Genomic DNA, 23,438 nt, shown 5'->3' with positions numbered 1-23,438 from the left:
AGTCACTTGGGGGGCAGTACTCTTTCGAATGAATAAAGAATGGTAGGCATGTTCTAGGCACTATGATCCAAGTTTCTGCTTGGCAAATGAGTTTCGATTGCCCAGAGTACGAGTTGAGACTGGCCCAGCTGTGACTCCTGTGGCTTACTCCTGAGCATTTACAGGGAATGGAGAAACTTGTCTTTTTCTAGAACTGGCAGTCTCTCTTGATTTAATTCACTTGCACTTCAAGGCCCCTTCTACTTTTCCTTCCTGAACACAGATTTCCTTAATTCTTCCTCTGGCTTTAAGGCTCCCAGATTTTATTTTAGATTTTCCTGTCTGTCTGATTCTAGTTTGGTTAGAATTTAAATGCTATTTTCCACACTGCAACCTTCCCCTCTCTCATTTTTTGACTTTTCCCCATCTCTAATTCTTTACCTGTGTTGATTATTTCTAGGAATGACATTTGTTAAGATAATATTTCTGTTATAGTTGAATGTGTATCTCATTCTCTCTGCCAAGCTTGTACACTTCTTGAGAGCTAGACTGTCTTTTACATAAAAAGTGTATATTTATATTTTGAGTGAATAAATAGTAGCTTATGGAGAAGATGTCCTGTGATAACGTTGTTCATTATAGACGATCCATCATCAAAGGAACCTCGATGCACCTGGCTAACCAAAAGCCACAGATAAACAGAAACATCCCTTTTAGCCATATTATCAGCCATCTCCTTGGCTATATATTTTACCAAAACTATTAATTAGCTGAAGAGGCTGACCTGTATTTCTTTTCCTTATCCTTCTAGTTGTGGAACTATAATACAAGGCAATAGGATGATGAAGAGGGGAAATAAATGAAAGAGATGAATGATACATAGAGTTGGATGGCTAGATCTCAAAATATTCCTAATTGACTGAATCTAAATTTCTAGACCCTTGTGGGGACCAAATCAAAATAAAAACAACTTTTGTAGGGGGAAGGGGAGAAAAAAAGGATATTATCAGCATAATTATTTTTTAAGAAAAAAGTTCTGATTTTCATCTTGGTACATGAATCAAGTTTACTTTAAAACTGCTATAGGAATTCTTGAAAAAGAAAAATTAAAAATAATGTGCTATTGAAGGTTGTGAATATTTCTTTCACAGTATCTCATTTTAAATTTTTAGATGGATAAAATACAGACTCATTACCTGGGATCTTGCTGTAAGACCATTTTAATGCAAATTGCCTAAAGCTCATCAAATGATTGTTCATAACAGCCTCTTCTTAACAGTGCCTGCCTGATTAGCTTTTGTTCTCATGTCTGACCAAAGGTTCTGGCACGGGTGGGTGATCAGATTTTTTTACTAATGAGAAATAATGGTATAAAGATGCTACTAAGGACAGATGTGTGACAGTTGAATCAAGACACACCGGCACTAAAATTCCAAGTATTAAGCAAAGCCTTAGAGAAAGACGAGAAGAAAATAAGGAGCTGATTACTGGGACAATATACTGATTCCCTGTTAATGTCATAAAAATTAGTTCTTTATTCAATTCAAACGAATGACACCCTTTCAGTGTTTAAGATAGGTAATCTGCCCACATGACTCACAAAGCAACATAAGAAAACAATAAAAAGTACTATTTGCATCTCGGATCCTATCTGCCCTATCCCTTCCTCCAATAATCACTTATATGAATTTCTTGTGTCTTCTTCCAGAGTTTCTTCATAAAACTATAAGCAAATATGGACACTATTTTTCTTTCTTATACAAAAGGTAGTCTGCTACATTCCTGTCCTGACATGAAAGCTTTTCCAAGTCACCTCATAACTTCCTGTTTTACAGTTGCACAGTATTACATTGTAGAGGTATAGCATGTATTTAACCAAACCTCTACTGATAGCCTTTGGGTGGTTTCAGTGTATCTGTAGAATAACACTGAAGTGGGATTGCTAGTCATAATGGGTTGAATCATGTCCTCATCCACAAAAGATATGTTGAAGCCCTAAACCTCAGTACCTCAGAATGTAATCTTATATTGGGAAAGAGGGTCACTGTAGATGTAATGAGTTAAGATGAAGTCAGAATGGAATAGGGTAGGCCCCTAACCCAATATGACTGGTGTTCTTATAAGACGATGGCCATGTGAAGACACAGAGACAAACAGGGAGAACACACTGAAGACAAAGGCAGAGACTGGAGTTATGTAGCTGCAAGCCCAGGATTACCAAAGATTGCCAGAAAATCACCAAAAGCTAAAAAGAGGCAAGGAAGGTGGTCCTACAGATTTCAGGGGGAACAAGTCCATGCTGACACCTTGATTTCAGACTTCCAGGCTTCAGAACTGTGAGATCATACAGTTTAAAACTGTTGTTTAAATCAGTAAATGTATTTGTAATTTGAAGAGTTGTTGCCAGATTACACACCCTCCACATAGGGATTGTTCCAATTTACACTGTTACAAGCAAAGTATATGAATGACTGCTTTCTTGCAGCCTTACAACAGTGTATCTCTAATCACACAGGTGATTTTAATGTGAAATCTCTTACCATGATAAATTTAATCATCTTTTCATATGTCTAAGGCCTGTTTGCATTTCCTTTACTGTGAAATGCCTTTTTCATATTCTTAATCTATTTTTTTTTGTATTGTTCATCTTTTTTTTTTAACTTACTAATTTCTAAGCACTCTTTGGTCTTTCTGTGTTAAGGGAGTAAGCTTTTTGTCTATGACATGAGTGAAAATTTTCCGTCAGTTTGTCATCTGTCTTTTAACTTTGTATCTGGAGTTGTTTGCTGTTGTTGCTGTTTTTGCCACCGAAATTTTTAATACTGGCACTGAATGGACACAGTACTTAACACATTAGATTCATGTGTGATAAAACAAAGTTTACAGAACACTCACATCCAAATCAAGTATTTATAGCATGATTCATGGAACTACCTCACTGTTTTAGATATTACTTACTAAAATCTCTCAGTGGGGAGTAACTGGACCACAAAGACAGAAATGGATTAGGGTTAAAGGAAGGGCTGAGGGGAAAACATCAGAGTGTAAAATATATAAGATCCCTTAAAATAACTCAATAAGCTTGGAGTCACTGTTAAATGACAACAACATTGAAATGGAAATAACACTGTAAAAAAATCAAAGGGAAAGTAAAGAGATATGTGCGGCTTTAAGATCATCCTTCTTCTCACAACCTGAATTCATAAAGCTCATGTTTTAAAATATGAAATTACTCTGCTTAACAAAGAGTACTGCTGTAAAGTAACTTTAAATAGCATTTCCCAGTAGGAAATGACAGATTTGGAATCAAAGCTTGAGTACAAATCCCTAGTCAACCCCTTGAGAGAGTCATTTAACTGTGTGAACCATGAACTACCTGAGAAAGACTGTATTACCTGCATATGGAGATAATTAATATCTACCCATCCCAAAGCTGCTGGGCCACAGCAGGTATCAAACTGCTCGTCATAAAATGCTAAATAATCTGAAGTCATGTGATTATCCAAGAAGAGGAGTGGAATCCAATTTTTTAGAAACACATCTATCACATGATAGAGTTGCAATGACAAGTTACTTAGACTCCAGAAGAGGTTTGTGGGAGATTTTAGAGGAAATTGCATAATTGAAATTATGGTGCCCTAAGCATGCAGTGAAGATGACAAAAGGGAGAAGAGCTGCAAAGTACACAAATGGAGTGTTTGGTATGCTCTAGAGCTCCTGGGCCCTCCTTCACAATCCCAACCTTCCAAGCTGAAGATCCTCACGTGGCGTCTGGCCTACTGGTAAAATATGAATGACTTACCTTTCTTAATACTGCTTTTCACCACAACCAAAGAAAAGGGCCCAAATCGTAACAAAATTAAGATCTGTGCTTAATTTAAAGTAATCCTGGCCGAGGCAGGTGGATCACTTGAGGTCAGAAGTTCAAAATCAGCCTGGCCAATATGATGAAACCCCATCTTTACTAAAAATAAAAAAAAATTAGCCAGGTATGGTGGTGGACGTCTGTAATCCCAGATACTTGGGAGGCTGAGACAGGAGAATCGCTTGAACCAAGGAGGCAGAGGCTGTAGTGAGCCGAGATCACACTACTGCACTCCATCCTGGGTGATAAAGCAAGACTCCGTCTCAAAAAAAAAAAAAAAAAAAGTAATCCTTACAAAGTGATCCTTTTAAAGCCAATCTATGAACTTCTCAAGGCCAAAAACAGGTTTATCCTCAAAGCCAAAGGAACATGCAAAGACCAAGACTGAAGACTGAACTATTATCCACACCTACTTACTCCATGTTCTGTGCTCTCACAATGTATACATTTCCACCCTTTGTGTAGACAAACAGCTCCACAGCCAGACTGGATATTGTGTTACAAATAATACGCACATACCTATACCACAACTATTATTTACTCTGAACAACAAGCTGGACCCTGTATGTTTCCAACTTCCTCACTTTAATAAAAAATAGGTGAATAAATTAACAGGGACTAACAGTGAATAAATTCTGCTTCTTGACCAATTCACAGTGCAGCCTACTCCTCTACTAGATGAAGACTAAAAATAATCTTGTGCAGGCTTTCTTTCCACTCCATCATCTAGTTTTTATTAAACAACATATGTAAAATGTTCACACCAGATTTTTTTTAAAGCAGACACTGTGTTAAACTGCATATCCCTCTAACTTGACAAAATTTTTTACTTTTCAGAATTCTTAAATTGAAAAATGTAGGAATTAAGCCAAAAATGCCCATCAAACAAAAGTAGCTTTCCTGAACTTCCCAATGGAATCAGGGGGTGGGGTGTCCTGGTGTCACTATCTTGAGTGCCACTGTCCTCCTCATGTTGCCCCGCTGCCCCACTTCCCTCACTGTATATACTTCCTGCTGAATGCGGACATCCAGCTAGTGACCAACAACGAGCAGAATTTGGCCACATCCCCTATGCTGTACCCTGAGATGCTAAGCTCAACATGTACTTATTCACTCAACAAACTGTAAGGAGGACTCATTATAGGCAAGACAGTGGAGTACTTTAAAAAGGACCATGACACAGCTAGTGTTCTCTAGAAGCTCACACTCTGGTTTAAACAATAATACAAGTTCCTAAAAACCCCAATTAAAAGCTCTCACCGAAGCAGCCACTGGAAATCTTACCACTGTCGTGAGACATGAGGAATTAAGTGCTGTGCACTGCTGTCCAATCCATGGACTTGGCCTTAGCATCACATGCTAGCTCCTCCCAACCAAGGTCACAGTATCATATGTGGGCTTATTCAGGCAAAGCTGTCTAGAAAATGACCTTCCTAGTTCATTAAGGTGAAGACAAATGTGAAAAAGTTGTAAGTTCACTAGCAATTTGCTGAGTGGCTATATTGCCCAACTCTGGGGGTGCTACTTCCATAGAAACTGTATTGGCAGTTTGAGGCTAGTAAAAAGGTTAGGCAAACTTCTAAAGACAGAGATTGCTACCTCTGGAGATAAACAATATATGAGGCCAACAAGATTGTCATAACCTTGAGTACTGTATTAATTTGTGGCTTTTATCATAGGTACCTGGGGCACATCAGAGATCTTCACAGACAACCAATCACAACTTTCCTAATCCTGTGTGACTAAAGAGCTGAATGACTTCTTGCAGTTTTTCATTTCCCCACATTTGACAAACGAGCTGCTGCACAACATAGATTTCCAACTCGAAAATGTGGTGATTCAGGGGTTTTTCACTGTTTACTTATTTATTTATGAGTACTGGCAACACCACAAGGAACCAATGATTTGGGCTTAGCCTATATTGTTATGTTCACTAGTACTGTCAATATTTACCCTAGGCCGGGCATGGTGGCTCACGCCTGTAATACCAGCATTTGGGGAGGCTGAGGCGGGCAGATCACAAGGTTAGGAATTTGAGACCAGCCTGGCCAACATGGTGAAACCCCATCTCTACTAAAAAAAAAAAAAAAAAAAAAATTAGCTGGACATGGTGGCATGTGCCTGTAATCCCAGCTACTCGGGAGGCTGGGGCAGGAGAATTGCTTGAACCCGGAGGCGGAGGTTGCAGTGAGCCAAAATTGTGTCACTGTACTCTAGCCCGGGTGACAGAGCAAGACTCTGTATCAAAAAAAAATTTACCCAACAAGAGCTTTCATGTTTTTCCCTTGAAATATATGATTATATATTTTTAGTTTGAGTAGCATATTTTTAGGGGTAGAACATAAGCTAACTTAAATTTTTCCACATTGGGTGGGTCAGGCGTGGTGGCTCACGCCTGTAAGCTCAGCACTTTGGGAGGCTGAGGTGGGAGGATCGCTTGAGCCCAGGAGTTCAAGACCAGCCTGGGAAACACAGTGAGACCCCAACTCTACAAAACATAAAAAAGTTAGCCAGGTGTGGTGGCATGCACCTGTAGTCCCAATTAGTCCCAATTACTGAGGAGGCTGAAGTAGGAGGATCACTTGACCCCAGAAGGTTGAGGCTGCAGTGAGCTATGATCATGCCACTGTACTCTAGCCTGGGCAACAGAGTAAGACCCTGTCTCTAATAATAATAATAATATAATTATTATTATTATTGCCACATTGAATTTTCACATACCAATTTTCCATTTTCTCCTCCTATTGTCTCCCCCTAATTCTCAAGCCAATGCCTTAGCACCAAAGAGATTTAAAATTGAGAAAGTTATGATTCTACAGAGGCAAAAGAGCAGGGGAATTATCCTGCTTTGAAAAACTTCTTACAAATATTAATCTTCTGACTCTGATAGGATTGGATACGTAATTTGGACTGTATTTGCTAAACTCTTTTTTTCTCCTTGGATACCAGTTGTTGAGAACAGGAGACTAAGTAGGGTTTTGGAAGCCACTATTCTAAAATAGCATCTCAACTCTTCCTAGGATCTGATTGGCAAAGCAAATAGTTAACAGCTGTGCTGACCTTATGCTACTAAAATAGTTACTGGTGTGAAATAATATTACCTTATGATGGAAATGGGAGGAAATTAAGACTTAGAAGAAGGCATGGCAGATGGAAGATGAAGGGTATGGGAAAACAAGAGAAAACTATGTAGAAGGAGAATGAGAAAAATTCTATAGCAGAGGGAGAAACAAAAAAGTTTTCTGAACACATGGCCATCCTATTAGGTTAATATAAAAGTAACTCCGGGCTCTTTGTGAATAAGCATGCTTCAACACATATTTTAATTTTGCATAGACCATGTTTATGTGATGCCATGCCCTGTTCCCTCTTGACTCTCTTTAGCTTGCTGGTGCCTCAAGGATCCTCTGCTTTTCATTTTTTCCCTTCCCCTTCTTTTTTGACTGCTCTGTTCCCTTAATAATCGATGTTCAGGTTATAAGTATCCATGATTATTAGCTATCCTCTTAAGAAATATCCTTCATAAATTTTGGGTTCTATAGCCTTTTAAAAACATCTTAATAATTAACGGGATATTTTTAATTTTAAACTTTCTTTTTCCCTTTGTTCAGCTTTCAAAACTAAAATTCTCTTTTCTAAAACCGCCTCCTATTCCCTAGCCTTTGTTTTTCCTTCTAAGAACACTGGTTTCTTCTGCTTCTTTTCCAATTTGCTAATGTAAGTTTCTAAGATTCAAATACAGGATGGAAAGCATAACACTTACCACATTAATAGGAGGTCTTTTGAAGTAAAATGGTAGTTTCTCTGTTACAGTTATGCAGACTAAATCCACATCTAAATGTGTACAAGCAATCTGTAAAGAAGAAAAAAATAGGTAAGGCCAAAAGGAAAATTGGCACAAGTAAGAATGGGAGATAGGGTCAAACCCAATATAATGAAATATAAGTATGGTTCGCTCCATAGGTGTTTTGATGGTTCTGTGTTGAAATACATCTTACCTTTTGTTTTTTTTTTTTTTTGAGACGGAGTCTCGCTCTGTCACCCAGGCTGGAGTGCAGTGGCCGGATCTCAGCTCACTGCAAGCTCCGCCTTTAGGTTTACGCCATTCTCCTGCCTCAGCCTCCCAAGTAGCTGGGACTACAGGCGCCCGCCTCGTCGCCCGGTTAGTTTTTTTTGTATTCTTTAGTAGAGACGGCGTTTCACCGTATTAGCCAGGATGGTCTCGATCTCCTGACTTTGTGATCCGCCCGTCTCGGCCTCCCAAAGTGCTGGGATTACAGGCTTGAGCCACCGTGCCCGGCCTGAAATACATCTTACCTTTTACAAAGTCAACTGTTTTGCTACTCTTTTAGGTTGGGTTTAAATGGTTTAACTGTAATCCAGCAAAAGCAGATTATGTCCATAGACTTTCTCAAAAGATAGAGCCTACAGACTCTCTAACTCATATGGTCTTCTACATAAGGATGGTTTGTGGAGTGAGGCTCACTTTCTGGAAGATTACTTCAGACTGTTCCAGAAAGAAGAAACTGACTATTCTAAATCCAAGGAAAAAATAAGCCAAATGGAATGTATGCATGGTCCATTTATCCCACAAACTATTTATTGAGCAACTCTGTGCCAAGAATTGTCCCAGGGCTGTGGCTCCTATCAAGTCTAATGAGCAGCTAAAGAAGTATGAACACAGCACCTCATGACATTTGTTCAAAAACTAATAGAAGGAATCTACATAAATAGTTAAAGCAGAGCTATTACAAGTCAAATGATAATGAATGCATTTTCTCAACTTTTAATTTCCCTTTCCGTTGTTTTAATTTTTGCTATGACTTGTTGAGTAATACTCTGCATTTTCTTCTCAAAGAGATTGGAAACTGCTTATAAAAACCATATACAAGATAAAATAAACAGATAAGAAAATCAGGATAAATGGAAAATCAGGGAAGAAAAATAAAGCTGGGAAAAGGTTACAAGCGTAGAGGGCAAGCCAGAAGACACTGCTGGAAGAAATATACCTGGCTCTGATTCTGCCATTATTTGATTTATAGTGATAAAATATTTGGCTGTTATACATTACATTAAAAATAAAGTGTACTGACAATGCTAGTGTGTACAGGCTTGACAGACAAATTCAAAATTCCAGGATGGCTATGCTGACAAAACAACATCAGTGGCACGTACCAGGGGAAAGGGCAGAGTAAGGAAGAGAAGAGGGAGCAATAACGACCTGTAGGATTGGTGTCAACCTTCAGCAATGACAGGAATACCGTATCTTGCCCTTTTTCTTCAGAATCCCCACTTCAGTCACTCCTACTCCAATCCCAGGGCTTTAGGAAGCAAGTAGAGATCAGAGGCTGGCTAGCTTTAAAACAGTCATAGTAACTTAGTAAGCCTGGGAGGCAATGTTGTTTTGGTGGAAATAACTGGCTCATAAAGAATCTGCCCCATCCCAACTGCCACAGCTGTCCAACTCATAAAAGAGTCATTGAAAATTTAATAAGAGTGGATGAAGGAAAGCTCTGAATGATAGCTGAAACAAATTGAGCTCTGTTCACCATTTTTTATCTATCATACTGGCAAAGATAAAAAAGTTTGGTACTACCTTGCTGACATGAGAATGAATAAACAGGCACTCACAAGGTCTTTTTTTTTTTTTTTTTTTTTTTTGAGGTGGAGTCTCGCTCTGTCGCCCGGGCTGGAGTGCAGTGGCCGGATCTCAGCTCACTGCAAGCTCCGCCTCCCGGGTTCACGCCATTCTCCTGCCTCAGCCTCCCGAGTAGCTGGGACTACAGGCGCCCGCCATCTCGCCCGGCTAGTTTTTTGTATTTTTAGTAGAGACGGGGTTTCACTGTGTTAGCCAGGATGGTCTCGATCTCCTGACCTCGTGATCCGCCCGTCTCGGCCTCCCAAAGTGCTGGGATTACAGGCTTGAGCCACCGCGCCCGGCCCTCACAAGGTCTTTAAATCAGTATAAGGTCTTGAAAAACATTTTAGCAATGGCTACCAAAATTTTAAACGCACACACCAGCAGTTCTACTTATAGGTATGTAGTAGGTATAAGTGAAGTCTTCTATAGAGAAGTCTCTATAAGTGTAGAGACTCTAGAAATATATTATGTAGCTATATACCCTACAAAGGCTCAGGGGACATTAGTAAAATGACAGTTATTGCAATACCAATCATGAAAGACTAGACACAATTAAACATCCCTCAATTTTACTTAAATAAATTATGATCCCTTTATATGAGAGAATATGCCAACTCGTTAAAGGGAATGACGTACATCTCTAATGGATATTATGGAACAACCTCTAAGAAACTGCAAGGTAAAAGAAGCATGGTGTTAGGTAGGAAGGAAAGAAGAAAGGAGAAAGGGGGAGAACAAAGAAAAAAAGATGAGGTAAATAATATTTCTAAAAAGATACACAAAAACTATTATGAGTGGTTGCTTCTGGAAAAAATGGGGAGGGAGTTTTAGGTGGAAGTAAGGCGTACTTTTCAGTACCTTTGTAATGTTTAACTTAATCATCATGAATATAAATTATTTATTTAGCTTAAAAAGCTGATTAATTCTTGAAAAGCCTGTTAAACATTCTCCCCAGAATGAAGCTAAATTAGGTTACTTTTTACATACATATTGTTCCTTTCTTCCCTTCTCCTATATAAGAGTGGCCAATTAAACAATGGCTCTATGTTGGTTTAGGTATGTGCAAATACATGAACTAACATAAACTTTTAGTTACAAGGGACAGCTCTACATGGCTCCCTCTGACACTTCAACCTTAGAATGCCCCAAACTGAATTATTTTGTTATTTAGTTTTCTATTAACCAAAATGTCTAATTGATACTTTTAGATAACCACAAAATAAGAGTTAATGTTCACACTACAATGAAACGCTTTCTGTATCATTTCAAAAGATTAAATTATGCCCAATAGAGCCTTGGGGTTAAGAATCTTATCATGGTTTCCTCTGAAAACTGGTAGGTTACATATGAATTCACATGAGTTGTCCATACCATTTTTTTTTTCGGCCAGCGACTCCCATGACAATTTAAAGAAAACGTATTCCCATTAACATGCACACGTATATACACATCTTTGCCTCTATGGCACAAAAGGAATAGGACTGCAGGGGTCCATATTCCTCCCTGAATCCCTTTCAAAGATATCAGGTTGATAAATTGTGAAGAGACAATCAGACTTACCAAGGAAAAAGAGAGATGCCCATCAACAGTGGCGCTCAACTTTAGTATGTATAAAACTCCCCTAAAGAATGTATCAAAAATGGTGACAACCAGGCCCTACCTCCATTGATTCATTAAGTATGGCCTAATGATCCGCATTTTAATAAATATCCCAGGTAATTCTAAAGCCAGTGGAGCCAGACCTCATACTCCATGAAACACCAGGACACTCCCTTCCTCAAGATACTCTACAACAGTGCTCTGCAAAGGAAAGGCATGAATTTCAGGAGCAGGAAGAAAATAAAACTTTTATTTCCATTTACTTTTATTTTTTAAAAATAGAGACAGGGTCTCACTATGTTGCCCAGGCTGGTCTTGAACTCCTAGTCTCAAGTGGTCATCCTGCCTCAGCCTCCCAAAGTGCTGGAATTACAGGCACAAGGCACTGGATCCAGCCTCCATTTACTTTTTTTTTTTTTGAGACAGAGTCTCGCTCTGTTGCCCAGGTTGGAGTGCAGTGGCGCGGTCTCGGCTCACTGCAAGCTTCGCCTCCCGGGTTCACATCATTCTTCTGTCTCAGCCTCCTGAGTAGCTGGGACTACAGGCACCTGCCACCACGCCTGGCTAATTTTTTGCATTTTTAGTGAAGATGGGGTTTCACCGTGTTAGCCAGGATGGCCTTGATCTCCCGATCTCATGATCTGCCTGCCTCAGCCTCCCAAAGTGGTGGGATTACAGGCGCAAGACACCACGCCTGGCCCATTTACTAAATTTTTAATTCACTATCTTAAGATTTGTTTTGTGTGTATGTAGTTTTTGTAAGGCACACCGGTATAATGAGAGATGCAAATAATTTATAAAAAACATATATATATTTGGAAGCAGGCTTAAACAATTTTTAAACTGATAGGGTGCACAATCAAAGCAGATTAGAGACCACTGGATTAAATAACCTGAATGCTCCTCAACCTGCTCAGCTGCTTTAAATCCTAAATGGGAATAATTGGTCCAGATGCTCCTGAAGCTTCTATGCAACTCTTTCTCTGTGTCATATTCCACAACTGTCCCACATTCCAAGGAGCCCTAACCAATGGACACCCTCAAAATCTTTAACCTCTGCCTTATCTCCTTAAGTAGTTATGGGGAGGGAGTTTCTTTGAGAAATCTTCCAGATACTCTGAGTAGAAAATATAATGGTATGTTATGTCCTATGGAAATGATGCTATTTAATGTGGTTAGATTTTATACTATTGACATAAACGTGTGTCTGTGTGTGTGTATGCTTGATGACTCATCTTGGAGACCTAACTTAGTTTTAGAATACCATACCTATAAAGATAGATAGCTGTTAGAATTCTAGATAATCAACTTACAAATGAAACAAATAAAATGACTTATAGAATGTAACTTAAGGCCGGGCGCGGTGGCTCAAGCCTGTAATCCCAGCACTTTGGGAGGCCGAGACGGGCGGATCACGAGGTCAGGAGATCCAGACCATCCTGGCTAACAGGGTGAAACCCCGTCTCTATTAAAAATACAAAAAAAACTAGCCGGGCCTGGCGGCGGCGCCTGTAGTCCCAGCTACTCGGAGGCTGAGGCGGGAGAATGGCGGGAACCCGGGAGGCGGAGCTTGCAGTGAGCTGAGATCCGGGAACCCGGGCCACTACACTCCAACCTGGGCCACAGAGCCAGACTCCGTCTCAAAAAAAAAAAAAAGAATGTAACTTAAGAAACAAACTGCTTGCATTTGACCTGATTCCAAACCACAATATACTTATAAAAGCTTTAAAAGAGATGTCTGTTAAAATTGATTTCCTATAGAAAACAGGGAGAACTCTAATTTCAATTTAATCTTAAGGAATGGGTAATATTTGGATAGAGAAGAGGAAGATGTTTCAATTTTTAAAACTGCATTTTCATATAACCTTTTGAGTATATGTGTAAAGTCAATACTTAGTGCTTTCTTCCATCTTCCAAAGCATTTTTGACAGGCCCATCTACTATCATCAAGCATGTGTTCAGCAAATTCAAACTTTAAGTCTGAGAAAAACAGTAAGATAAACAAATAAAACTATTATATGAAATTACAATATAGTCTAAAACCCAAAGTCCTATCTTTAGAACATACTTGCTGGGAGATTTAGAGCAAATTGCTCAGCCTGAGTCTCAGTTTTCTCCTCTATAAAATGGGGATAGTAATAAATATCTGTCCCAATTATCCTACAGGATTGTTATAAAAGTTAAAGGAAATAAATATGTAAAAGCTTTTGAAAGGTTTTACAAATGTATACCTTCTAGGCCGGGCGCGGTGGCTCAAGCCTGTAATCCCAGCACTTTGGGAGGCCGAGACGGGTGGATCGCGAGGTCAGGAGATCGAGACCATCCTGGCTAACACGGCGAAACCCCGTCTCTACTAAAAAATAGAAAAAACTAGCCGGGCGTGGTGGCGGGCGCCTGTAGTCCCAGCTACTCGGGAGGCTGAGGCAGGAGAATGGCATAAACCCGGGAGGCGGAGCTTGCAGTGAGCTGAGATCCGGCCACTGCACTCCAGCCTGGGCGACTGCGAGACTCCGTCTCAAAAAAAAAAAAAAAAAAAAAAAAAAAAAAAAACAAAAAAACAAATGTATACCTTCTGTTGTTTCTCTAATCATCAGTAAAGGGATATGGAAATGTAAGTTGCATGATCTTCAAAATTAATCCAGAAACCAAATGTACAACAAAATGCTTGGTACATCAGCAACTTTTATTCTAAATCACAACTGAGTTGCTATTATTTAATAACAAAACTAAGTTGCTGCTGGTTGTTTAACAAATTTGGAAATGCTCACGGTCTGCCTTATATTAAACACTAGTGGTTTCAGCACTGAATTATACTTTCTTACAGAACATGAAAAACAAATACCCAGAATCAACCCCAAATCTATTGGACCAGAGTCTCCAGTGGTGAAGACTAATGTGCCTGATTTTAAAAAGTTCTACAGGTGTATTTTATGACTAAAAATCACTTGTTTCTACTTCCCCCTTTAACTAAAACAAAATTCTTGAGAATATCTATAATTGCATTTAAAAATTTTTTTCTGAGACAGAGTCTTACTCTGTTGCCCAGGCTGGAGTGCAGTGGAGCAGTCTCAGCTCACTGCAACCTCTGCCTCCTGGGTTTAAGCAATTCTTGTGCTTCAGTGTCCCAAGTAACTGGGATTACAGGCGCATGCCACCATGCCTGGATAATTTTTGCATTTTTAGTAGAGACGGGTTTCACGATATTGGCCAGGCTGGTCTTGAACTCCTGATCTCAAGTGATCCACCCACCTTGGCCTCCCAAAGTGCTAAGATCACAGGCATGAGCCACTGTGCCCGGACTACAACTGCATTTTTTAAAGTAAGTAACAAAAAAAAAAAAAAAAAAAAGAGTAGGCACTCATAATAATTTGTGCTGTTTCCCTCTGTTAATATAAATAATTAAGAATTGATAGTATGTCTTAAAAACTATTAATTTTTACCACACACATTAGCATCCTTAGTTAATAGCTCCATCTACTGGATACATCTAGCAAAAACATCTTTCTGCAATTTTAGCACAAATTTTGCTTAAAAAAAAAAACAAAACTGAAGTAACATTAAAATCTCAAACACCAGGCTGGTCTGAAGGTAGTCAGTTATCTTAATTGACTGTTCACAGTCAGTTACCTTGACTATTCACAGTCAGTTACAAATTGAATTCCTTGTTCTACTCTTTCCCCTCTTCTTAATAGGGCACTTGATTAGTTTTTTAAAAAAAAATCAAAGAGTAGTACCTTTGGTGGTTATATTTTTGGCAATGGACACTTTAGTGAACCTAGAAAAAGGCAACTTTCAGAAGTTTCTAAAAGTAGCTATACCTCATTTTATACTTTTGGCAGATGGACACTTTAGTGAACCCAGATAAAAGCAACTGTCGAACTTTCTAAAAGTAGCTATACCTCATTTTACACAGTAAAATGCACTACAGTTGATGTTTTTTCCCTACTGTAATCATTTAAAATGCCCAGGGTGTTCTGTCTCAAGGTGACAAACAAGCACACATGGTAAGGTCCTTTCCCTTCTACAAAGGCAATGAAATGGCAATTTTAAAAGTACAAAAGAAATTCAATTCATAAAGGCTCTCAAGATGAGAAGAGGGATTATGCTAGCAAATGGCTGATTTTGAAGAATTTCTGAAAGACTAAAAGCTGAGACAATCATGCTGGCATATGGGCTATACCTCAGAGCATGCAAAGGAGGAATCTGAAACAGAGGTGGAAACTTTTATGCTATATAATAGAACCTTGCTCCTTTCCCTCCCAAGGAGCAGCAAATGGTAAGAAGGTAGAAACAAGTGATTTTAGAAACACTTACCTAAGAGAAGTTTTGAATGAATGAAGCAGATAAAGAAACAGAAGAAAACGGGCTCTTTCAAACTGAGCCCATCAAATGATAGCAGTATGAATAAAACAAAACAAAACAAAAAACACAAATTCCAGTTATATACACCCTTATGGGGTTCTAGAAACTCCAAGTATAAATAACAAATCCTAAAGGTTTCCAGATGAGTCAAAACAGGTCATCTACAAAATCAGAACATCAGACTTCTTACATAACATATAAATACTACTTTCTTTTACTTATTTGTTACTCACATGAAAAAGCTTTTCTGTCTTTGGAAAAACTGCAACAACATCATAGAGCCGGGCCCTTGAAGAAGTTGCTCTCTAGGAATACAAAAATAATGTTATCATACAATAACAAAATCTGCACACATGAAATTCTGTCTAGTGACTGACTCACACTTATATTTCAATCATGGAACACTTCTAATATACTACTGACATTTCTGCTTTGCTGTGTATATTGGCAGAAAAGACCTAAGCACATGAGAATTTAGATACATATATCCATCTCACTAATCATTTTTCTCCTTCCTTCCTACATTGGTTATACTTTAACCACGTACCAAACATTGTGTTTGAGATGTAAAAATCAAATTAGGCTAGGCATGATGCTTTATGCCTGTAAACCCAGTACTTTGGGAGGCCGACGTGGGACGATTGCTTGAGCCTAGGAGTTTGAGACTAGCCTGGGAAACATTATAAGAACCCATCACTACAAAAAAATTACAAAATTAGCTGGGTGTGGTGGTAGGCACTTATGTCCTAGACACTTGGGGGGCCTGAGGCAGAAGGGTCACGTGAGTCCCATAGGTTAAGGCTGCAGTGAGTCACATTCATGCCACTGCATTCAAGCCTGGACAACAAAGTGAGACTCCGTCTCAAAAAACAAAAAAAAAAAAAAAAGGAGAAGAAAGAAAATCTCATTTCAAACCTAAATTGTGTGAGTCTGTATATGAAAAGACTAGAAAAAAATATATTTCTACACAAACATACAATCTCTCAATTATGGAATAAAGTGTCATATTTCTTCTCTGCTTGTTGGCATCTTCTAAAATTTTGCAATCTCTTATTTTATAAAAAGTATAATAAAAGTTAGAAGGGTATAAGAGAAGCAGCAGGTGTTGTGCTTGAGTAGGTAAGAGGGCCTGCTAGGCAGACCTGTGCTGAGATACGGCAGGGTCCAGGTCTCAGAAATAGCCAGGATCTGGGATTTGCTGTCCTTCACCTGCCCACTCCCACTTGTGAAGGATACAAAAAGGAACCACCAAGATGTTCCTCGTAACAAGAGTAAATGAAAGTCTTTACATCTATCAAAAGTCAGCTCCATTTATGTCTACCTGGGCCTAAGGAACCAGAATGCTGCCTTGCAGATGTGTAAGACACCAAAAGTTGGTTTTTCACAATTTCTTTAGCAACAGTAACTGTTATAAAGGGGGTCTTTCCTTAATTACTTCTATTCTATGATGGAGATGTCTATCCCAGCTAAAGACAAAACAGTTCACCTTCTCAGAGAATCTCACTTTCTCTCTCCCCTGATAGCAGGCATACCCAAACCTCTCTCATTTAAGAAACAAAATCTCTTTATGTAGCAGATTCTTATCCACCAACCACCCTATGCCTCCCATTCTCCTATGGAGTCAAATTTCTTAAGCAAAGTCAGCAGCAGAGTCTGTATTTTCTCACATCTCTATCGTATCTATTGAAATGTTTGTTGCTAAGGCAGCCAAGGACTGTCATATCAATAAATCTGACAGACTTTTTTTTTTTTTTGCCTTTCTGCTTGACTACACAGTGACCCTGCTGACCTTTCATTCTTCCTTTTCTGTTTTCCCTTTGCTTGTTGTCTTTCTACTTCTAGGGTAGTCCCTTCTCAGTCTCCAATTCTAGCTCATCCTCTTTTATACCATTAAATGGTGAAGTTCCTTAGGACTCTGTACTAAACTTCTTCCCACAATGCACGTTGGCCAGGAAGTCTCATGCATTCCCATGATTTCAATTACTCACTGCAGGTGAACACTTCCAAAGCACCATCTTTAATTGGGATCACTCTTCTGAAGGCCACATCTTTTTCTTCTTTTTTTGAAATGAAGTCTGGCTCTGCTGCCCAAGTTAGAGTGCACTGGTGTGATCTCACTGCAACTTCTGCTTCTCTGGCTCAAGCGATTCTCCCGCCTCACACTCTGTAGTAGCTGGGATTACAGGTGCCCACCACCACGCCCTGCTAATTTTTGGATTTTTAGTAGAGATGGGGTTTCACCACGTTCGCCAGGCTGGTCTTTAACTCCTGACCTCAAGTGATCTGCCCACCTAGGCCTCCCAAAATGTTGGGATTATGGGCGTGAGCCACCGTGCTCATCTTTTTTGACAGGCTCTTTTGAAACTCTCACAGTAACTCATCAGGATGCCCCCAAACCTGCTTTTTTGTATGGTCCATCTCAGGAAATGGTATCATTACCTACCTGGCTGCTCAGGCCACTCCCTCAGGCCTAGGGAGTAATCATCCTACATCCAATTAACCAACAAATCCTTTCAATTCTCCCTCCTGGATGCCTCTTAAGTCCCCTCCTTAACTTTCTCTAATCCATTATCTGTAATTCAAACCTCATAATTTCACTCCCTTAGTTAAAACCTTCAAGGGCTTCCAACTGCTCTTGGAATCCTCACCCAAGTTTGTATCTCTAACCTGATCCCATGTAACCGGCTCGCCAGGCTTAGCCCTATTGTTTGGTTTCACTTCCCAGAAAATACCATGTTTTCCTTAGCTTCAGGACCTATGCATAATCCATCCTATCTGGGAACACCAGCTCCCTGCTTGTCACCTATATAACATTTACTGACTCATCCATCTCCCAGCTTGAATATCAACTTACTCAGGTTACATACTCCCGGAGCATCCTTTATTTACTACTTCCTTACCTGGGAACATTCCTTACATTTGTAATTATTTGTTCAGTGCTTGTCTTGCCAAGTAAACTCTAAGCTTTATAAGTTCAAGGATTGTGCACATATTATTCATGGCCAATATCCCCCAGCACCCACCTCAAGTCTGGTGCACATGAGTTCAGAATAACAGTTGCCAAGCGATTCTTTAATTGTGGTATCACTACATATGTGCCATGAGTAAATAGAACAGACATATTACACTGTGTGAATTCTGAGGACAAGGAGAGCAGGCAGGTGTCATGGTTTGGCGGGGCGAGGGAAAATGTAAAAAGGGGAAACAAAGTGCAACACTGTTCAACATTAATCAATACAACTTACAAGGCCAAAAGGAGAGAAGAAAATTAATTAACTTACCAAAACATTGCAGTGAGATGGATCCGAGACAATAATTGTCAATCTAGTTAAAATTTTAATTGGTCTTGATTTTCCCTATTTAAACAAAAAAACATGATGTCAAAAAGCACAAAAGACAACGATTGGGCCGGGCGCGGTGGCTCAAGCCTGTAATCCCAGCACTTTGGGAGGCCGAGACGGGCGGATCACGAGGTCAGGAGATCGAGACCATCCTGGCTAACACGGTGAAACCCCGTCTTTACTAAAAATACAAAAACTAGCCGGGCGAGGTGGCGGGCGCCTGTAGTCCCAGCTACTTGGGAGGCTGAGGCAGGAGAATGGCGTAAACCTGGGAGGCAGAGCTTGCAGTGAGCTGAGATCCGGCCACTGCACTCCAGTCCGGGCAACAGAGCGAGACTCCGCCTCAAAAAAAAAAAAAAAGACAACGATTGATTTTCCTGTTTACCAGTGGAAAGTATTCATTAAAAGGTACTGGCTATAAGGGATAGTGAAGATCAGTAAAACCCAGTCCTTGTTCTCTATGAATTTACAATACAGACACAGAAAGGGATGTATGTATCTTAAACTACATAATGAGATAATTTAAAAGTTGTAGGACTTCAGGAAAGAAGATCATCAAAGCAGTATTGAACTGATAGTAAAAGAATGTTTCCTGAAAAGCTGAGCCTTGAGGAAAATGTAAGACTTGTACTCAGAGTAAGGTGCAGCTCAAGTTAGAGAATATACACATAATTAGGTATATTTTAACTGAATACATAGATATTATGCTTCTTAAGCAACAAAACACCTACCTGTACAATCGGCAAAGTTGTGAAGAGTTCAGAAACAGCTACTGGTTTTTCAATTTCCTACAACAAATGATAAATAGTTACCGCAGATTGAATACATCAATAGCACAAGGCATAATGCAAAAATTAGGAGGGGTTCTCAGAAAAAAATATGCACTTATTTTTAAAAGAAAGCAAGGTGATTTGTGGTATTCAAAAAGACTTTTTAAAATTATTTTTAAAAAGAAAGCTAAACAGAGAAGCAACTGTAAACATCAGTGAATAGGAAGAATGAAAACTAATTTTTAGACTGAAATAATCTACAGGATACAGTTGTTGGCCTGAAGAGAAATATACATACTTATTAGTAATGTTTAAGAGAGAAATTAGTTAATAAGTCCAAGACAATAAAATAAAAAGGTCTAAATATTTTAAGTACAGTCCAGCCAATAACAATGCACTTTTTGAACAGTGAAAGTAACTTAATTTCAAATCAACTTTAGGAATCCTGAACACTATATCATAGTATCTCACAAAAATCTTTACTGTTTATATAAATATGCATCAGTTCAACTGTTAACATATAAAAATAGAAAAGGAATAGTGCACAAAGGGGTGCATTTAAGAAATATTCTAATCTGTAGCTTCCAAATTACCAATATAAACAGAATTACAAATACTTATTTATGAACTTATTAACTTCAGAAATATTACTTTACCTGTTTCTTTTCCTTAAAGTCAACGATATGATTGATAGCAACAACTGAATAGCCAACTGAAAAAGAAAAATTGAATACTTTCATTAAATATAACAACCTCTCCTTCCTGTAACACAGGTCCATCCTGACTCTAGAGGTCAAGAGTAGGAGGCCATTTAAGGAGTGGTTATGAATGTGAACTCTAGTGTCAGTCTGCCTGATTTAAAGTCTATGCACTACCACTTACAAGTTACTTAATGTGAAGTTTCAGGTTCTTCATCTGTCAAATAGTGAAAATAATAACACTTACTTCATACACCTGTCATGAAATTTAAATGAAATAATACACACGAGGTGTTTGAGAACAGTGCCTGGCACATAGGTCTTTGTTTAACCATTATGAATTATTATTAAAATGATACTAAAGACTCTTAACTTTGTGCTTCCCCTTTTCAACTGTCATTCTCTTTCATGTCCCTGTATTCATTTTCAACCCATGAAATTCCTACTTTACCACTGTCACTTTTATTCTCATTCTTTTGCTTTTTGTCCTTCTACTTCCTTCAGAGACTCCTTTCCTAGGGAGAAATGGAGTGATGACTCCCTCACACCACTGCCACCCACTTCCCATTTGAAGCTGCACACCATCAACAGATTGGGAGCTCCTTGAGGTCAAGGGCTTGCTTTATTATCCTCATAACAGTTAGCACTGTTATGGACATTTGGGCTACCAAAAAAAAATCTGAATCATGATTCTCATCTTTAATTTTTAAAAATACCAATGGGGATGAAAGAATATTAATATTAAAATACATATCAATGCCAAACTCTCAACAGTTTGTCCAACTTCCTTCTTCCCTTCCTCCCTCAAGTATTTACTGAGCATCCATTACCTCACAAGCCCTAAACTGGTATTGAGCATACAGGACAAATAATACAATCCTTCTCCACAAGAAATTTACAGCCCAGTCTGTTGGAGAACTAAGGCAAATAAGGCAATTAAGCAAGTCATTGTATATAAATACATTTTTTTTAAAAGTAAGTTTTCTATGGAAGTATATAGCACAATGAAACCTGGTATAGGGGTCACAAAAACCTCCCTGGAGAAAGTCACCCTTAAAAACAAAAAAATCACATGTATGCCTGTACCTTGGGCTTCACCTTGCACCCAGTTAGTCAAATCAACCAGTCACACCTTCTCCCTATTCTTCTTTACCACACTTCCAAATCTGCTCTAAACTTCCTTGTTATATCCATTTGGGATATCCTTTTGGCTACTAAACAATGTCCCTACCATTCTACAGAAATGTCAACTAGGATCTGTTTCTCCACAAAACTTTTTCCTAGACTACTCCTCATCTGGCAGCTTAGGAGTACTTACTTCCCTAATCAGGCTCTAAGGTATTTTAATTTACGCAGTGTATTTCTGAAGCTTATTATTGGTTTCTTATATCACGTCAGAAACTAAGAACCAGGGCTCTGTCTTCCCTATTCTTTGAAAATGTCCACTATTTATTTCCAGACTCATCAAATAGCAGTCCTTTGTCTGACTTGTAAGTTGAGGCAACTTTGTCATATGCCATGAATTCCATTTAATTTATTAAAAAAAACCACTAACAATGTACATAATTACCACATCTTTCAAGTGTATTTTAAACTGGGGGAAATTCTCTAAAGAAATCATTATAACTTTTCTTTTTTGTATTAATTTTTTTTAATGTGTTCAGTTTATTCCACAAGCATTAACTGAGTAACTGCCATGCACTAGTGCTTGCAAAGTGAGTATGTTAAGCACAGTAAATAAAAGGATAAGACATGGCAATTCTCTTAAGAAGCTCATGATTTATTTAAAAATGGGATGGCATCAGGAAAAGCCTCATTGAGGAGGTAATAATTGTGACGAGCTACACCCAGGAAAATTTATTTTACAGGATCAAAGAACATTAGCACTAAATGGCCCAGATCATCTTGTCTACTTTCCTCTTCGTGCTGATGAGTAAAGTACCACAGAGATAACATTCATTTAGTGGCAGCAGTGGAAAGGCAAAGTCATTTCGCCAAGGATACTTCATAAAGAGGACAATTTAAAAAATGGTGTGATTCATTTTGCCAAGAAGTGGTTGTCACTACTGGCACCACCTCTGAACAGTATCAGTAATCAGAACTCACAATGAGCTGAAAACTGCCTCTGAGGAGCAGATGTTACTGCACGAACCTCTTGATTCTTTTTAATATCTCTATCCCCACACTTTACAGTCTAAGGAATACAGAACCCACGACTAACTCCAATAGTTAAAACACGTTCTAGTCTCTCAAGGATTTCGCTTCCCTTCGAATTGGGCCATGCTGTCCTCCTCCTCCACCTCCACTCCGCCGTGTATATCCTCTGCCCCCACCTACCCTCTCTCTGTCTGGATAATATTGTTCCAACACTCCCACATCCTCCTCCTTATCCGAGCCTCCACGGCCCTTCCTGTCCGTGTCCCCAAATTCTAGCATTTGTTTAGACACTGTCGTGAGAGTCAGGAAGGGCTGATAGTAACTTAGAAGCTTAGAAGATTGTACACTTGGAGTCCAGCTCCGGTTTCTGTCATCTAACAGCTGTAGGCCCCTACGCGAATCCCTCGCCCTCGTTGGGCCTCAGTTCCCTCATTGCAGGAAAGGAGCTGAACCAGGTAACAACCCCCAGAACCGTCGAGTTTCCCGCGCTAGGAATCAGACCAACACCTTGGCAGGTATCAGCCTCCAGGGACATTCCAGGGACATCCCAGAGACTCTGGAAGACCTGACCGAGACCCATCAGGAAACAGTTCCTCCCGAGAGGGGCCCGATGGTTAGGGTGGCATGAGGTTGGGTAGGCGCAGCGGCCCGCGAAGCCGGGGCAACTCACGATGAGCCGCTGTCTCCACAAGTCCGCGCAGAGCCTTCAGGTCAGAACCCGCTCGCACGTCCAAATCTGCAAACACCGCCATGCTGAAGTCCCATGACCGCCCGCGCGCGCCAGTCTGCGCAGCCGCTGAGCCCGCCCCTCAGGCATGCTGGGAGCTGTAGTTAACTTGCGCAGTCCGTCTCTACCTCCAGTTGACGAGGGATTCGGAGAAACTTACTTTGCCTTCAACTACCACCAGAATTTGTGTTGAAATCAACAGCTTCATTTCAGTCCCTCTTTGTCTTCTTCTTAATGACAGTGTTTGGTTCCCCCTGGAGGGGTTCCAATTCCCCACTATTCAGTACTCCTGTAAAATA

At 39.5% G+C, this 23,438-nt stretch overlaps 1 protein-coding gene across 1 annotated transcript in view; it reads right to left on the bottom strand.

Moving 5' to 3' along the window:
• Positions 1-23,221, bottom strand: part of RPP30 (ribonuclease P/MRP subunit p30) — a 30,795-nt gene extending 7,574 nt beyond the window's left edge. Inside the window, exons 1-6 of the mRNA XM_033216017.1 lie at positions 23,083-23,221; positions 20,214-20,269; positions 19,519-19,575; positions 18,728-18,802; positions 15,680-15,751; positions 7,608-7,697 (exon numbers count right to left, since the gene is read on the bottom strand). Of these exons, the coding sequence (XP_033071908.1) occupies positions 7,608-7,697; positions 15,680-15,751; positions 18,728-18,802; positions 19,519-19,575; positions 20,214-20,269; positions 23,083-23,164 (432 nt within the window). The 5' untranslated portion in view covers positions 23,165-23,221. The remainder of the gene's footprint in view (positions 1-7,607; positions 7,698-15,679; positions 15,752-18,727; positions 18,803-19,518; positions 19,576-20,213; positions 20,270-23,082) is intronic.
• Between the last annotated feature and the right edge of the window lie 217 nt (positions 23,222-23,438).

The sequence above is a fragment of the Trachypithecus francoisi genome, unplaced genomic scaffold (genome assembly GCF_009764315.1).
Source record: "Trachypithecus francoisi isolate TF-2019V2 unplaced genomic scaffold, Tfra_2.0 Contig00586, whole genome shotgun sequence".
Taxonomy (NCBI): Eukaryota; Metazoa; Chordata; class Mammalia; order Primates; family Cercopithecidae; genus Trachypithecus; species Trachypithecus francoisi.
The sequence above is the reverse complement of the archived record's forward strand: the minus strand, read 5'-3'. Positions and strand labels throughout refer to the sequence as shown.